Source organism: Choloepus didactylus, chromosome 5 (genome assembly GCF_015220235.1).
Source record: "Choloepus didactylus isolate mChoDid1 chromosome 5, mChoDid1.pri, whole genome shotgun sequence".
Taxonomy (NCBI): Eukaryota; Metazoa; Chordata; class Mammalia; order Pilosa; family Megalonychidae; genus Choloepus; species Choloepus didactylus.
The window spans coordinates 100,085,448-100,104,511 of record NC_051311.1 but is presented as its reverse complement, the minus strand read 5'-3'; the positions used below and the strand labels follow the sequence as shown (position 1 = coordinate 100,104,511).

The following is a 19,064-nucleotide window of genomic DNA, read 5'->3' as shown; positions in this document are numbered from 1 at the left end:
TTTTTGGTGTGAACAACCCAGTGTTATATTATTTCTCCTAAAGAAATCAGAAAGGCACCTTATAACATTTTAACAAATAATTCTTGCAATTAGTGTATAATGTAGGTAGATAGGCAGGCATTCTATTTAATGTTCATTGAAATGGTGCTATGGAAAAGAAACCATGGGAGTTGTGGATGATGAAAATATTGATTAAATATTTCCTGACGTCAGGGAATATGTGTTGTTACAATAATTGAGAGAGTCAGAGGTGGGTTCTAAGAGGAATTGAAGCAAAATGCTACAGTAGAAATTAATTCCATGAAAACTCCTTAGAAGTTGCATTTGAGCTAGGTTTTAAGAGTAGATACTATTCTCTCAAGGGGACCTGTAGTTCTGGGTGTCAGGAGCAATGGCAGCACAGGCCATGAAGTGGAAGAGCACAGAGCATGTTTTCTTGCATGACAGAGGACATGAGGAACACTGGGGTCAAAGTTATATGGGGGATTTAAACTTCATCCTCTGTGAAAATAAGATTTTTAATTATAAAATGGAGGAGGCAGTAAGAAAAGTAGGTAGCTTTGGCAGATTATCACATGGCAGCTACATCCCAGATCTCAGGGCTGAGACCAAGGGAGAGTATACATGACAACTTCCTCTCTTTGGAAAGTACATTGCACCTATCATGGAAACGAATGAAAGGGATCCTTTCAAGTGTGCACTGGGAAAACTTGAATCAGAGATGCAGGGCACACAGTTTTAGAGAATCTTCCTTATTTTTATCCCAGAGAAAGAAAAAATATATACATCTTCATTATGATGTTTAATTTCATGGGTCAACTTTGCTAGGTTATTATATATTTAAATATCAAGAGATTTATTATAGGAATTGTCTCATGATCACAGGTTTGGCAAGTCTGAATTCTGTAGGGCAGAACACAAAACAGAAACTCTGAGGCATCACCTGTTGTATTACCTGGGAGAAACTGGATGATTGAAGAAGAGGAAGAAATTCTTTCTGACTTCTCAAATTCTCAGTTCTGGCTTTAGGATCTCCAACTAATTGAATGAGGAGACTTCTCATTGCTGAGGGCAATCTCCTTTTTTGATTGTAGATGCAATCAACTGATTGATGATGTAAATCCATCTATGCCATGCCCTCACAGTAACAGTCAGGCCTGCTTGACAAAATAGTTGGACACTATAATCTAGCAAAGTTGACACATGAAATTAACCATCATTTGTATATGTATAAATATATATTTTGATTGAAGCAATATGATATAAGCAGATATTTAAAGAAAACCACTTTGATGGTTACCAATATTACCGTCTTAATATAACAATATAATATAATGTTATTTTTTATCTGAAAATAGTTCCTTAAGTTAAAGTATAGATCTAAAAGTTCAGTATTTGCTTATTCACAATAAAAACCAATTGGACAGTGAAATATTGAGGCCAGATGGTAAATTTGATTTAATTTTATTTAATTCATATTTTTATAAAACCCTCAACTCAGCTTCTGTGTATGTTAATTCCAAAATATTTCAAAGGGTTTAAATGATGGAGTCAATGATTTCATGGCCATAAAGACAATTAAATCTCCTTAATAACACAAGAATTCAAACCACCTAGGAGGTTAAATGAAGTGTTTCCCTACACTCCCTCTGCTCTGTCTGCCCCTGTGTTTACCCTTCTTGCTAATGGCTTGAACCAAATGAAATCACTTAAACGAGACTTTTTAAAATTATGAACATTTTATATAGTTTATTAACCATTGTAATCCATCAATGTAAATAGATCCACCTGACCAGTTTGTGTGGACAAGGTATTTATTGTTCCTTTCCCCTCTAGGAGTCTGCAACCTTGAATACAAAATCAGCAAACTGATGGGTATAATTTCCATTTCAATGAAATGTAAAAAATTTGGTTCTTGTATGTTTCTTAGTGCCATGAGAAATAACCACCAATTGATAAATAGCTGGCAGTAGTCAGATTACCAGGTACCAATAACCTATGCTCATGTACGACTTCACATTAACACACAATGTCTTGCTTTGTTACCTTGCAGAAATGTTGGAATCCAACAATGTGATCACTTTCAATGGCCTGGCCAACAGCTCCAGTTATCATACTTTCCTTTTGGATGAGGAACGGAGTAGGCTGTATGTTGGAGCAAAGGATCACATATTTTCATTCAACCTGGTTAATATCAAGGATTTTCAGAAGGTATCTTTATTCTAATATTTGTAGTTTTAAAGCATCAAGTTATACAGAATTCTCTAGCTTATTAACAGCATAACTGACAGAATATTGTTTCAAATTAATATTTTATGTTTTCACATGCAAATAAAACTAATGACCATAACAGATCATTGAAAGCAGTAAACCATAACAAAGAGGAAAACATAGTATTTTCAATGACTCATTATGTGAAATACTTGCTTAAGCTTGTCCTTCTATTGTTATATCATTTTATCCTGCATGAATGTACATCTGAACTATTACAGAAATACATCCTAATTGATTTCATATAGTATGCATGTGTGTGTGTGTGTGTGTGTGTGTGTGTGTGTGTGTATGTGTGTATAATTTATATATCTCTTTACATTGCCCACGATTGCAAGGGCCATCAAGCTATAGCCCATGGGCCAAATGTGGCCCATTACCTGTGTTTGTAAATAAAGTTTTATTGGAACACAGCCATGCTCATTCATTTACACATTGTTTATGCCTGCTGTCATTCTACAGACAGCATGCTTGGGTAGTGATAACAGAGATCATCTGGCCCACAAAGCCTACAATATTTACCAAGTGACTCTTTAAAAAAAGAAAAGTTTGCCAAACCCTGTTCTGGAAGATCAGTTTTCAAAGTGTGAAGTTTTTGCAAATGTGGTCAATTAAAATCTTAGCTCTGCTATATATTTCTATTTTGCCTTAGAGACAGGTACTTACCTAAAGGTGATCCTCTTCTATTGTAAACTTTAAATAAAAACAGATCACCTGGCCTCTCCAGAGCCAATGTGACGAAAGGGCTATGGAACGGGACTGCCCAAAAAATGCACAAGCAATTCAGAAGGGGTCAGGGTATAGTTAATTGTATTCATAATACACTGACTACCCTTGAATGCTTTTATTACATAGACTACTTTGTAAAATGCTTGTGGAACAAGTGAGGTGATGATTTTGAAACACAGAGACAAAAAAACAGTCCATAAAAAAGAAAATACACAAATGAAAAGCTTAATGGTAAAAATGAAAACATATTCAAGAATGTTTAGAGATATCATAATTATGACATGAACCTGAAATGCATTTATGATACCTATTTTAAATTATTTAAATATATCCCAAGTTCTTGTTTATAAATCTGTTGTATTTTGCTTAATTCCCTAGATTAAATATCACAACCTTTGTCCACACTTATAACTTATATAAAAATATATAATTTTTATTGAATTATCTAGAGGTTCCCAAATAAGTGATAATTGGTCATTTTGAGACTAGAAGCTTTTCAAAAGACATGAATGGTTAACTGCCACTGTCTCTGGATTTTACATGACTTTTTTTTTTCTTTACTTTTTTTTCTGGAAATAACTGTTACTAGAAGAGAAAGATGAATAAAAATGTAAATTGGTCTATAACAATATAGATAGGAGTGAGTTGAATTGCTCAGAAAATGTTATATTAAAATTTAGATGAGATTATTTGTGTTACTATCATTAAGGGAAATGCATCCACAGTCCTTCAAGTCACCAGTAAAGCTTTAACTCATCGACCACTCTTGCCTATCACACCATATAGGCACCTTTGGAACAGTAAAGATAAGGTATTAAAGATTAAAATACAAACAAATGTTTCTCAATTAGTGTAAGTTTTGCCCATGGAGTAGGGGAGGGGTAACTGTTTTAAGGCTCTTTGTGTCTTTATATCCGCCTTTATGTCTCTCAAAGTACACAGTGATACTAGAAACTGCTTTCCATTTAAAAAAAAAAAAAAAAAAGAAAAAACTTCCTTTCTAAGATGGGTTTTCTATTCCTGTCAATTGCTCATTCTAGCATGCCATACTGAGATGTGGATCAAGGAGATGAATCCAAGGCACCTCAACATCCCAAATCTTGAGAATTTCAAAATCTCTATGTTTTGAAAGAAAAATAACTAATTAAGAAGAATATGAGCCGCTTTCTCTGCCGATTTCTACCCCTCTTTCCTGGATTCTCATCGCCCCTCAAAATGATCTCTTCCAACCCAAGTCACAGTACTTTCCATCCACACTGCATGGATTTATTGACCATATCTGTTTTTGTCTTGCTCAACTTTCACATATAGTAGAGACTAATGGGTAGAAGGAGAGTTAATGAACTTGAGTTCATAGTGAGTTTAGACATTGAAGTCTAAATTATAAGGTCCCTGCAACTAATGCTTTATGGAGTTTTCTTTGTCTTAATTGTTACAACTTGGTGTAAATTAATATATAATGTTGGATCTGTTAGCGAACTTAATTAGTATAAAACAATTTTTCTTCTTTGCCGTTAGATTGTGTGGCCTGTTTCTTACACAAGAAGAGATGAATGCAAGTGGGCTGGAAAAGATATACTGGTAAGTATATATCTACTAAATTATTTCAGTAATTGCATAACCAATGTATCATTCTCTGATCTATTATTGTTTAGTGTTCTATTTTCAGACTTGGTCATTCAAGTAATAGAATAATAATTTTAACTTTGAAATTTTGGGTAAAGAAAGTGTGTAACAATATTTCTAAATGAAACAAATTTGTTCCCTTTTGACAATATTTGAATGGAAAAGATAATTAACAAAGTGCAGTTTTGTAGCATATTTACTTCCGTTCAGCAAGTCAACTTCTTTGTGCAAGTTGGTTTTCATATGTAAATTGTCTTGAATAATAAAAAAGTTCTCTAGTGTGTGTCTTCATGATTCAAACACCCTTCCATTCTTCTTTCCTTTCTAGTGCATTCCTTTTCTTTTCCTTTCCTTTCTATCCAGTTTCCTTCCCTTCCCTTTCCTTTCTCTTTTCTTCTTTCCTTCCCTTTTCCCTTATGTTTTCCTCTCCTCGCTGCCCTGTCTCTCCTTTATTCCATGAACTCATTCCTTAAATAAATATGAACCAAGAATTACTATGTATCAGGCATTGTTCTGAGCCCTGTGGGGTCAAAGAAAAACTGTGAGCAATCCCTATTTTTTACTATTGTAAATAGGTAGAGGTTTTTTCCTTAGGTAAACTTTGTTGGTAAAATAATTGGGCAACTGGCTTGAGGTACAGCCACATGTTGGCACAGAGCAAGAAAAGAAATTATAATCATGTAAATCAAAGGAATCACAGAATTTTTAAAACATAATTTTACGTCTTAATTTTTGATGTCTAAAACACACACAAAAAATAGTTTAAAATTAAATTTGTCTGAATTTCAAAGTATTACCATTTAGATGAAATATATTCTATGTGCCTAGAGACATAAGTCAACCTACGTATGTACATTCTTATTTGAATATTAGGATATAATTTTATTTTCAACCAAGGATTTAAACTTTATTTTTCTATAACTGAACATGTAGAATATTTTCCCCACTGGTTCTAATGTGGATTATGCGAATTTCAATGGAGAAAAAAACTTTAGTGTTTGACTACTATGCTAAAAGTATGTCAAATTCTTTCAGTTTATTCTAGAGATTAATATTTAACCCAATATTCCTAAGACATTATGATCTTTAACTGAAATATGAGCTTTGGGATTGGGAGATGCTGAGTCCATTGGTAGAAATCATACTGGAGCTTTTACATACAGGACATTCATTTTTACATTCTCAGATCAAAATACCCCATAGTTAAAGTTAAGTAAACAGGAATTAACAATAATTAATATTGTTAATATTTTTTGTATTTTATATTTAATTTAATTACATATTTATAGGTAATTAATATTTAGTGTATTTTTTTCACCTGTAAGGAAAATATATTGAGACTATATTGAAATCAGTTATGATGATTTAGGCTAGAGATAGCAAATAGGTGATATTTTCTAGGGACAACTTGATTGACTGGGAGCAGCTGCCTAAACTGGTCTGTGTGAGTAGAAGGATGTAGAGGTGGACTCTGAGTTTATGGGAAAGATGCCTCAATCTAGTAGGAACATTGGCCACTGATGAAGGAAGGTAGGTAGATGAAGGAGCACAAAGCACAGGTATTCACCATCCTTAATTTATCTGTCAGAAAACATGGGAAATTCATCCTTGAAAATTAAATGCTAAATATACTGCCTATATGTTGTACTACAACTTCATAGGACATTAAACATTTTTCTGGTTATGTGAAACTGGACCAGGAAAAACAAGGGTGTGTTTCACTTTCAAATTTTATAGTTCCCCAAACTGATACATATTTTGGAACTTTTGGAAAGGAATAAATAGACAGAAAATGGCATAGGATTCAGAGAATTTAAGAATTTTATACTGGTATCCCCCAGATATAAAACGGACTCAGAAATGTGTTTAAGTCCTTTTATTCTTTCTGGAGTTTAATGTCCCATCCATTAAATGCTATATATTTTACAATTGTGAGAAATACGTTTTAATAGTTTTTTTGTAAAAATTATTTGAAAGATAGAAAATACTTAACAAGTATTAGGCAAATGTATACATGAACAAAAATTTGTAATTGATATCAATGTGTCATAGGTACCATTAGCAAATTACAATGAAAGGCTTCAATGTGATATTAACTGTTTAAATAGAAATAACTATTTTACCTATATGCAGCTATTACTTTTAAGAACACAGGCTTTCTATCTATTAAAGTATAACAACTGAAACAGAAAAACTTAAAATTATGAAGAGTCCTTCCAGTGCCAAACACTGTGAAAATTTACATAGTATTTTGTAAATGTAGTTTTAACAATAGCTCTGTGGAGTGGGTATTGTTACCCCCATTTTACAGATGAGAAAATATAATGATTCAGTAAATTCATTCAAAATCCTTTTTTTAAATCTTCATTTTATTGAGATATATTCACATACCACGCAGTCATACAAAACAAATCGTACATTCGATTGTTCACAGTACCATTACATAGTTGTATATCAAAATCCTTTTACTAAAATTTTAAGAATGTCCTGAGTACCATGTTAGAAGTGGAGATCAAAATGTCTTTGAATCTGAAGAAGTTGTTGATAATTGTGTAGAACACATGCAGTAGAGCTTGCCCATTAATACACAGCTAATAAGTGACAGAGCCTGGGACAGATCCCTTACCTTCTCTGGGCTCACCAAGAGTGTGGCCATGATAACAACTACCTCGCAGAATTTCTGAAGGCTCAAACAAGCACAAGTAAAATTATTACATAGATTGTTATGCATGATACAAATATTCACTATAATTGATATTATTGGTATATGTCCTACAGACTTTTGGACAATTGCTAGGTGGAAACATTGTCAATGGAATTAGTTTCGTCCTCTATAATTATCATGACCACTGCAGTGCTGCACAGTTCAGAAATTGATTGAATCTGCATGTTGAAGGAAATAACCATGCTTACCTGTCAAATTATCTGGATTTCATACTAAGCAGTGAAGCCAAATACTGAATATATTTGATTTAAGGATTGGATCAACTCTTTCTATTGCTAAGAGAACAGATATTCTTTTGTGTTTGTGGTTTTCAAAATTCATCTCAATGCATTTCCCTATCTTTTATGGCCCATCTCTCTCTCTCTCTTGAAATGATTGCTCTTCAGTGGCTGACAATACTGAAACTGAGGGATTCTGGTCTTAGGCCACATCCAGTTAGTTCAGCAGCTGCAATAAAGTCATAATCCCCATGGAGCCCTCTGGGTTAACCCCAACCATGACTTTACAGATTTCCTCTCTAAAAGAAGGGCAACTTTATTGTATTTTCCAGACATACTGTAACTTTGTGGAACCAAGTTTAAAGGAACTAAGACATAAGGCATTCTGCTAACATCACCTGATAATTGCATAGTGCCATGTCATAAAAATTCTAGAAACTTATAAATCATGTCTCATACATTATAGTAAAGATAGGCAGTTATGTATGCATTTAGAAATTTAAGTTTTTGAAAGTTTATAGTTTTAAATTTTTGAAAGTAAATAGTATGGTGGTATTAGGTATACTAATTTTTAAAAAAAATCAACTAATTAATGTAATAGTTCAAAACTTTTGTGCTTTGTTTTTCCCAGTACATTTTACATTAAATCAACATAATTTCTGTAGATTTTGATTTCTCTTCTACAGGGAAAGTACAATATTATTCATATATTTTAGTTCAAGGAAAATGTATTTTCCCTCTAGCTCCACTTAAACACTAAAATCGATTTCATACTACTTTTCTGGTAATCAGTCTTGTTCCTTTAATATTGCTATTCATTGACTTGTTACTCAAGATATATTTTAGGCATTTAGAATACCCGTTATTCAAACCGATTTTAATTTTCAGGTGCCCTTCAATATGTGTCTCGATTCAATACACTCAAATAGAATACATGGCATTTATTGTTATTTTTGAAAATTAGTTTATAGAACCGTTTTTCCATTTCTCTTTTAATATATGATTATAGAAAACAGCCAAAAGTTGACTTCCTGGGATTTGCAACATCATTTCTTCCTTTATAAACATAAGAAAATAAGGAGCATCATTATTTTTAACAGTAATTCTGTAAATGACCACTTAGAAAGAAAGATTAATGGTAAAGAATTTTTTTTTCCCCACTCAACACCTGATTTTTGAAGTGATACATGGATAGTTTGATTGAAATTCTGCACTGCATCTTGAGTAAATAATATTCAGCTATGACTTATGGACAATATTTCTTTTCAAAGAGTTCATGTGATGCTGAAAACCACAAGAATGAGTCTTGAATGATTTTTTGCAGCCGTCAGGGCTCCAGGATAGAATTGTAACCAAAATGAGAACTGACCTAAACATTTATAAAAAAGTAAACTAAAGACCTCCTTGAGTGTTCTCTCTCCATGGTTTCTGGAGTCTGGTACCCTTCCTTAATGGTTTTAGTATTTTCTCATGAAATCCTCGGGGAGAAAAGCTTCTTGACACAAACCATCTTGGGGAAGTGCTGTCTTCAGATGCAAGAATACAAGAGGAAAAGTGGGGCAATAACACTGACTAATGTCATGCCTCTTGAGAATAGGCTGTTCTTAAGTCTGGTTCAAGGGCAAGCTTCATTTTCATGGTTAACATGGCAGTCACCAGGACGTCAGGACATGCCACAGGATCACCCCACGTAATTCCCGAGTCACTGAGTGTGGTATCATGCTGAAAAGTGAATCCTCTCTCCACTCTCATATGCAGCTGGGAAGACAAAACCTATCATTATTCTTTGCTCAATTTTGCATTGCACACATATGTCAAATCAGCAGCTGGAATATGACCAGCTAAGCTTGGACTTTGTGGTAAGAAGGGAATCTACAGCCCAGGACATATTCACATACTCCCTGTACTGTTTTATGTTATTATTATTATTATTTTTTTTTTTTACTGCTGGTAATGACAGTTCTGACAACAACATTAATCTAAATATATATATATATATTTTCCTTTTGGAAGTGAATATAAAAGCTATGAAGCATGTCATCATACTATGCCTTCTTTTCCTGGTGCTGTGAGTTCTAAGCTTTTAAATTACTACGGCATTCCTCTCATTGGAGAAGTGAAATGTTCATAAACTTTTACACTGTCATTACTTGAGAAAAATTATATATGTATACACTATCGCACAGTTAACCTGAATAAGGAGGTTGATGAAATTCAGGCATCTCTCTTCTGATTCCTATTATCTACCTTTAGTCTCATTTAAAAATATTTTCCAGTGCTTTAGATCCACTTTGTTATTCACAATAACATTTCTATTGATGGCTTAACTGTCTTGACCCTGTTTTGCAAATAAAACTGAATACATGCTAAGCTGGTAAAAGAATCTGTTTCAAATCAATAACTCACTGAATCTTCTTTGTTTATCCTACTAAACCATCTCTCTTTGCACTAAGTTTCAATAAAACCAAATGGCAACCGTATGACTGTTAGAAATAATTTGAACATAGTTGGAAATAAAAATTTCAACCATCTGAGAGGAGAAAAAAGCAGATTTTCATAACATCTCTTCTCTTGGATACATTTCAAAGTGTAATATCTTGCACCTGAACTTTGGGACTTTTTGTAAATGTTAGGGATATTTTTTATATTTTTGTACTTAGTTGTTATGCAATTTAATTGCTGCAATATATTATAACATGGTCATCAAATGTATCCTAGCTCCCATTGCAGGACCTCAACAACACTTATTTCTGCCAAATGAATGCAACTGAGAATTTAAGTTACATATGCACCTTAACTGGCAGTATAGTCCAAACTGGACGTTTACTCTTGACTTACGCTTAGTTTTCCAAAGGTCAAAGTTGGCAGGAACTTTCAATCTTTGGATTTTATTTTAGGCACTTTGAGGCAAGACACAGCTTTGTTAAGTGGATAGTTAGAATTGCCTCCTAATTTGGAAGCCCACAGAAATCATAAGATTTCATTAAATCTCAAAATTCTTATGTCTAATAGTTGGGAAATCATTTTCCTTGGCTCTCAGTCATTTCTGCACATTTTACAAGTAGAGGCACTGACTGCCTTTGTTCCAGACTATTTTTGGTGATATTTTGTATAGTGAAATATCTTGGAAGATAGTGTCTCCCTATGAAACAAAGGTCTATTGCAAACAGCCTTGGGGAGTAGAGCTAGTGTCTTCCGCTGGAGCAAAGGTTTGCTTACCATCAACATAATCTCTCATAATCCCAACTTAAGCCCTGAAGGGCTAAGGGCCGACGTGCTTGTACCTATTAAATACTTGGATTCCCTAAACTGGGGGTTCCTCTGCTAAAATGAAACTCACTGCATGTGCAGGTGTCACTGGTCCTCCTCCCTTGGCCAGAGGGAATTGGGCCTTGGGGAACCAACACAAGAAATGCTGATACATAGACTACTGCTATTTCAATGAGTAATAGCATCCTTTGTCTCTGTCCTAGGAGTCAAGTATCATTTTGCCGACATCCATGAAACAGGCAGGCTAACATGTTGTCTTACAAGTAGGGAAAAATATCAAACCCTTCGTGACACCACTGATTATATATTTTTGGACATTCTAGATAATCAAACAAATGAAGTCTATAGTCAGTTTATTCACTTTAAAAATACTGTCCCCATGATGAAATGTGATGACACTTTGGGAACAAGATGAAATATAAGTGAAAACCTTGTCTTTCTAAATGTCACAGAAGTGATGGATTTCCACATGTGTGTGTGCATTTCTGCTTGAGAGTAAATATCAAGTAAACTAAACTGAGAGATACAGCTTAAATTCAGCATTTGGAAGTAATAGTAATAATTGAGACCTTGTTATAAGACTGATACTGTTTTAAAGGCATCAAATACAGTTACTCATATAGGTACCCATATTTAGTAAAGAAGGTACTCGTTTCATTATCTCACAGGTAAAGAATAGAGATCAAGGGCCCAGATTTTACATCTACACTTGAAATCTGTTTTCATATTTATTTTCTATCATTATACAAATGGTATATTTGGAAAGCAATTGGACCAAATAGAGGCATATCATAGGTAGAAGTTACATACAAATAAAACTTCCCACTGAAATATTTCAGGGACATTAGGTTTTGTTCATATTTTGAGTTAATATATTTTACTATTAAAGCAAATAGAATGGTAACTATGTATGTCTGAACTGCCATGGACAAAATCACAGATAAATTAACTTATTTTTTAAGGAAATCTTTAAGTTAATGATTGGAATTTAAATGCATTTTAAGTTTATAAGGTTAAATATATTTACAAAGTAAAACTTACAATAGGGACATTTTATGAAAATTTTTGGAGGATCTGGAGATTTTGAGTTGTGTTCCTTTTGACTGGAAATTTCAATTGCATTTTTAAATGGCTGAAATGAAGTTCTAATATTTGGCACTGGTTTATAAATTATTTAGATGTGATTGGATCAGTGTACATACTTTTAGAGTAAAGTAAGCATTTTATCCTCTGTCAAATTCATTAGAATGATTTCAACATTTCTTTTGGGAAAAAAGATTTTGGCCAGTATCTCCTGACTTCATAGTTAGAAAGTTGTTCCAGGTCTAACTCATAGTCTTCATTTGCTTTTTGATTCTTTATAGTGCTTGACAATTTTTATAAATGGATTTCTATTTATTTCTGAATGTATACAGATAATATTAGATTTATTATCCGTAATATACAGATAATATACAGATTTAACGTGAACTCTGGTAATATTTTTCTCAGATATGCCTTGTCTCTAGGCAAATATATGTCTTCAAATTTAGGTTTTTTTTCTTTAAATTGATTCAGAATTGTAGCAGTAAATTATCATTATCATTATGTCCACAGTACATCATGAAACTTTGTCAACATTCTGTTTATATAATTTTAATTATAAGGTTTTTCTGTTTACTGCATTTTTAGTGGCAGTATGGGCAACATGGTGTAAAAATTAAGATAGCTCTATAAACCTGGCACTGTTTCAGGAGACTTCAGAATCTTGGATTTTTTATTGTTTTTTTTTTATTTTTTTATTTTTTATTTGTTTGCTTTTATGTGGCTTTATATACCACAGTTTTAAGGAGGAGAAAGTATCACTGTGCTAACCCCTCCCTAAATTTTGGAATTCCCCTCCTTCAAAACCAAGAGCCAATAAATTTCCATCGTTTAAGCCAACCCATTTCATGGTATTTTTCATAGCAACCTGGAAACTTAAGACAATGCCAGACAGACAAAAATCATTTTTAGTAATAGGCAGAGGTTAGAAATCAAGCATTCCTCTAAAATCTGAGTTTCATTTTGGTTTCTCCTTCCTCAAGACTACATTTTATGCCATTAAAATGCAGTTCATCTCCTTTAAGTGGTTTCTATTATAACAAATGCATATGTGATGGAATTAAATATGCCAAATAACCCTGTTCACAATAAATCTCTTAAAATTGCAACTCTTATATTAGGTGTAAAACACTGACTTAGTTCCTTAAGGGTTTAGCACTTTGCATAAAATTGGAAATCATAGGATATCACTATGTAGCACTTTGCATAAAATTGGAAATCATAGGATATCACTATTGAAATCAAAGTAAGGATTTCAACTAGTTAATATTTTTCTTGGTTTGGCAGGAAAAATATTTAGGATGATTTCCCAAAACATTTTGCAATTGTCTTCTTCATGTAAATAGGCAATAAAGTCATGTGAGGTACATATTTATGGATCACAATGAAGTAATGCAAATGATTGGTACAATTTTGATAAATAATTAGAGTGATAGTACAATATAAAAGAAAAACATACACCTATAATAGATGCTGTCAGCTTCTCTGTTCCATATGGAATTTCAACTTGAAAGTGTTCAGAATTCCTTTAAATGGCAGAAAAGAATTTCATGGGCAGCTTTTACTACTATCATAGTCAATAGTGCCTATGTGGATAATCATTTTTGACCAAGTTTGAAGGTTTCATGCAATTTGAAAGAAAAATATTTATATAATCTTAAGAAATATTTATAGAACTTCAAAACAAATAGTCATTCCAAAGGGCAAGAGCAGTCAAATCTGGCACTTAACTGAAATGAGAATTTAAGTAAAATGATTTGGTAGCCTTGTTTGGGCAGCCTTCATTAAGTTTACCTAGTCATTTAAACCACTTGTAAATTTGTTTTTTAAATACCATAGAATAAGAGGTGATAATAGTTCAATTAATGTCAATATGCATACATACTTATATAACTAGCCATGAAAAAATGTCTATTTTGTTGTCCTCATTGAATCAATATTTTAAAAAATTCTCTGGAACTCAAAAAAAAAAAAAAATGAAGGCATTAAGGTGGAAAGGTCAGCTGGTTTTATGATGTCATTATTCTTCTAAACAGTGAAGGTAAAGATGTCTCCCTGAAGGACAGAATGGTCCACTGACCATATTCTAAGGTTGATGCTAAAAAATTCCAAGTCCCATATTCAACAGTAAGTGGCTAAATATTATAATTAGAACTTGCTCAAATCTTAGTATTACTAGAAATGCGTCTTTGAAGATGAGAGTTCTAACATCCTTTAGTAAATGTCAAAGTATTAGGAAGACATGATTATGGATGATCCGGTCGCAGCTGTAATAGCACAATGTTGAAAGAAAGAAAGAGAAAATGCTATTGTCGGGTAGGTATGAAGAGCTTACATAGAGGGAAGGATAAAGTGAGTGACAGGAACAATCTCATGGATTACTGCTTTGGCACGAAGATTCAAGTATTCAGCTAGCTTGCCAAATAAATTGACCAGAGAAAAAGAAAGTCAACAGATTAACTTCAGGAATTAAGCTTATTAATGGATTTTCATGCAGAAATATGTACACCCATCATGATAGGAAGGAAAATGCTTCCTTTGCTTTCCCAGCTGCTAGATCATACTTTAAAATATTTCTACATCAACTGATGGAATACATTTTTTTTTCTTTCCAAATGAATGCTCTCTGCCCTAAGGCAGTGCTGTACTATACCCATTGGTTTGGGGCTGATTTATATTTATTTGAACCCTAGAACAAGTATTATTTTTTAATTTAATGGTGAACAGAATATATTTGAATAGAGATTGTGAATGTTCACAATCTTCTCTTTTTTATTTCTTCTCTTATTTAGAGTAAAATTTCACTGCAACATCCATAATTTAAGAATATGTAAGGAGATAATTGGAATTGGAAGTAAGTCATATACTTTTGTAGAAAGCATAGTTACCAGAAGTTAGTTAAAAACACCTCAATTCTGTTTTAATTTTCATGCATGGAGCAGTTGTTTTGACAGATGGATGGACTTTATTTTTGTAACCATCTGGGAAAACTCTGCATAACACAGTCTAATCATTGCTACATATCTGTAATGTTTGTTTTTGAATCACTGTGCATTTGGCTCCTATAGCTTTTTCTAGGGGTAGACGTTTTCTTTCTAATTTATTTTTCCAAGCTAATCTCTCTCTGTGTAACTCCTCTATCCATCTGAAGTGAAAACACTAAAAAATTTCAATGTAAATGGTGTGTTATGAAGGGAGATGAATTATTGATCCTCAGGTGTGGCCTTCACTTTTGCTGGTTTGTAATTGCTTCACATTTAATTCTGAGCTAAGTTACCAATGTATAATGCAGTTGTGCTGGAGTATATTTCAGTAAAGTAAGAAGTCAGTAAGGTTCCAGGACTCTAGGGGTGCCAACTTGGTGCCAAACATCTCCATGTATATCAACTTAAGTTCCAGAAAGGATCAAGGTTTGAAAATTGAATTCATTTTGAACTGATTACATTCTCTTTATTACGTGTTAAATCTGCCAGGGCTAAGCAAAGTAGTGCAGTAGTTTAATGCCAAAAAGTACATTACATTCTTAGTTTTAAGAATCGTCATGGTTCAAGAAAAGGTCAGAAACACTCTTCTGTCTCCCTGGAGCAGAAATGTGTGAAGTGTGTTTCCTTTTTCTGCCACACTTCCTTCTTTTTTAGAGGAATGTCCAAGCTGCTTCCAAATAAAATGAATATCCTGTTTTGGAACACTGAAAACCTTGGCGGCAACAAGCTAGAGAATGGAAGCAAAGGAATGACAGGATTGATATTCTTTTATATAGGTTTAGCATTTAAGAACAAATCCTGACTAACAATGTTTCCTTCAAGTGTTTGGTTCTGCTCTTTCCAGTTCTTTTCATTCACTTTCCTCCTCTAATGTTTTTGATGAGTCTCTTCTCAGCTATTTCTAACCAATTTCATAAGTATTTCCGTCAATTCTTTTGTTTCACTTCAAGTGTCTTACCGCACTGTAAACCCAAGCAATTTCTCTGTTCTATTTGCATCTACATTCACTTTCAAAGTACTACTGAACTAGCCCTTGGGCATGGCAACAATACAACCTGCTGCCAACTGGGGGAGTTCAATGTGGAAATGAATGTGCTCATTCCAGGCCTTAGGCCAATAGGGTGGGTCTAGTTGCTCTGTAGCACAGATAGAGTCTGTTATCAGCATTCTCAGTAAAGCCGTTTGCCAGGTTTCACAGCTATAGTCCCGTGATTGATATTTTTCCGGCAACTCTGTAGAGGCATAGATGTCATATTATACTGCTTCTTCTTCAGCAGTTAGTAGGGAACAAATTAAAATTATGATATTCAATGTGGTCTGGTTCCATAGTTTTTCAGGAACCCAGAGAGTTTTTCTATCATTAATTATAATCTGCTAGTTTCCTAGGAAGGACCAACTGAGTCACTGAAAACTTGTGACTCAGTTATCCAATCTCTAAGAGATAAAGAGCCCATAAATTCTATGATGTGAGGATTCATAACTATTACAGAGGTGACATAAGCCTTCATTTGTGTTCACAATATTTGAATTCACAAAATATTTCCTTCCTTTTCTACTGTGGAGAACTAAGGTCGATTCTCCCATTTCTAGAATGCACTTAAGGGTACTGATGGGACTACAGAATTTGGGTTTGTATGCACAATTGCATGCATATCTTTAAAGGCAACATGTGCAAGTGCAAGCCCTGTTCTTTCCTAAAATGAACAAGGCATCCATCTGGGTCTGCTACTATTATTTATTAGAATATTCATTTGCTTACCAATATATAATATATACACAGCCAATTTCTTGGTCTCAACATATGGTGTTGAAACTGGTTATTTATAATTTTGAGTGCTATAATATTGAGCCCACAATCAGGGATGGATGTCTTGATGTAAAAGCAGATTATGTGGCCACCTACATGTTTCAAAGGAAGAGAAGCCTTAAAACATTTTCCTGAAAAACCTTCTTTGCTATTGACTGAATTTTTTTTAAGAGTACACATAAATCTTTGGGGTAATACTCATGAATGCCTCATTTGTAAATGAATTTATCAGATGTTTCCCTCTCTGCCCCGTGTTAGTGCTCTGTTCTCTTGGGGGAGGGGGAGAAATTGTTCAGAATGGGGAGTTTTTTGCTAAGAGTTGTGGATGTTAAGTTTTAGCTGTCTCACTGTTTTACCCTGGATTTCTTCCGTTTGAAGTGAAACATGGATGAGATTCCATATATCCTTCATGCTCAGAAATTTTTCTTCATAGCAACTTCAAAATCAGTTGATTTTAGAATTTAATTTTACATGTTAAAGTACGCTATCAGACAAAAGAAGGAATCAGAGCTAAGTAGCAAAACAGTAGAAGAAATAATGTCTAATTTTATTTACTCCCCAAACTACTCAGCAGATGTTAAGAAAGTTGAGGCACATGTGGAACTCGTGTATTTTACTTTAAACTGATTAAATTCACCTTTAGTACAATGTATTCACCTTTAGTACAATGTAGTCAAAGGATAGTGTCAGGTTTTATCCCAGAAAAATAACAGTGATGATAGACAGCAATTATTTGAATTTAAATATCAGTTATTCTTTACAAATTTGGTTGTCTACTCCTTATTTTATAGGGGCAATAAAATCATCAGCTGCAAATACAGAATGCATAAGTCTTATGGAAATGTACTCAAATTAGCATAACATTTTAGTTATAAAGTCTGACTGACTTGATGGGCCCAAATTCACGCCGAGCTTTCATCTGAAAAGTCACATATTACAGAGTACGCAGAGTTTGAGAGCATAACATACTCAGAGGTGCCAGGACCAACCCAGTCTTCTATTATGTTTGCCAGTCTTGCTTGCACTATATTCTGCTTTTGATCTTTATCTGTTTATAGTCTCATATTTGTTTCTTAATTCCAAATGTTTATAGACAAACAAAACTAGTTAGGAAAGTCTATGACTAATAACAAAATGATTTTAAATGCAGTTTTATTATTTAACAAATGAATGCTTATTTCCATATTTTCAAAATGGATATTACGAATTCCCTGATAAACTCACATTTTCTGCTTTATGTATGCGATTTTAAGGCATGTTAGTGGTTGATAGGTCATAACATTTTATTTGAAGCTATTGTGAGAGGTTTTTCTTCTTTTTTTTAACCATCATGTTATTTCCTATATCTTTTTGTTTTTAGAATTTTTTTTTTCTCTGAGAGAGAAGTTGTAGTTTACTGAACAATCATTATAAAATACCGGATTCCCATACACCACCCTATTATTAACACCTTGCTTTGGTGTGGAGCATTTGTTACAATTGATGTTAGCACATTTTTATAATTGTACTTTAAACTACAATCTGTGGTTTAACTAACTTAAGGTTCACTGTTTATGTAGTGTAGTTCTGTGGATTTTAAAAAAAAATTTTATTCTGTTACAATACAGACAATTAACATTTTCCCTTTTAATCACATTCAGATATATATTTCAGAGCTGTTAATAACAGTCACAATGTTGTGCCACCATCACCACATTTCATTAATTCCAGATAGGAACCCTGTACGTTTAAAGCTTCAACTTCCTATTCCCTATCCCCACCCTGTCCCCTGGTAACCTTTTTCTAGATTCTGACTATGAGTTGCTTATTCTACTTATTTCATACCAGTGAGATCATACAATATCTGTCCTTTTGCTTCTGGTTTATTTCACTCAAAATGATGACTTCAAGATTCATCCATTTGTCTTTTTTTTCTTTTTACAATATTGATAAAGATTCCCCTATTTAAAATAATATTTTGAAAGAAGTGAGTCTTCCCTGCTCTGGATTTTTTTAGAAATATAATAATGTAGTTTATATTCTGTACATTAGATTTTTTTTTTCTCCAAATCTTTCCTCATCAGGGGTCAAAAGAATAAGATTTCTGTTTGTCTATAGAAAAACAGTTTCCTTTACAGGATCCATAAATAGAATATAATGTATAGCAAGAATATAAACAGCTATGTCCAGTTTATTTCTTAGGTGATATTTTATTCTGACAAGAAATGTCTGAAGTTCTAATAATAAACATCATATGCACATGGATTAAGAAGTGACAGAAAAAATATGATGAGAATCTTCCTCTTACAATAATTATTCTTTATCTGAAGTCATTTGGGTGGGGGTCCATGTATGGGGGTTCTGGGTGTTCA

General features: G+C 33.3%; 1 protein-coding gene across 1 annotated transcript in view; it reads left to right on the top strand.

Annotated features, from left to right (window-relative positions):
• SEMA3A (semaphorin 3A) overlaps positions 1-19,064 on the top strand; it is a 225,140-nt gene that overhangs the window by 59,543 nt on the left and 146,533 nt on the right. The window contains exons 2-3 of the mRNA XM_037837473.1: positions 2,054-2,211; positions 4,519-4,581. Coding sequence (XP_037693401.1) covers positions 2,054-2,211; positions 4,519-4,581 — 221 coding nt within the window. The remainder of the gene's footprint in view (positions 1-2,053; positions 2,212-4,518; positions 4,582-19,064) is intronic.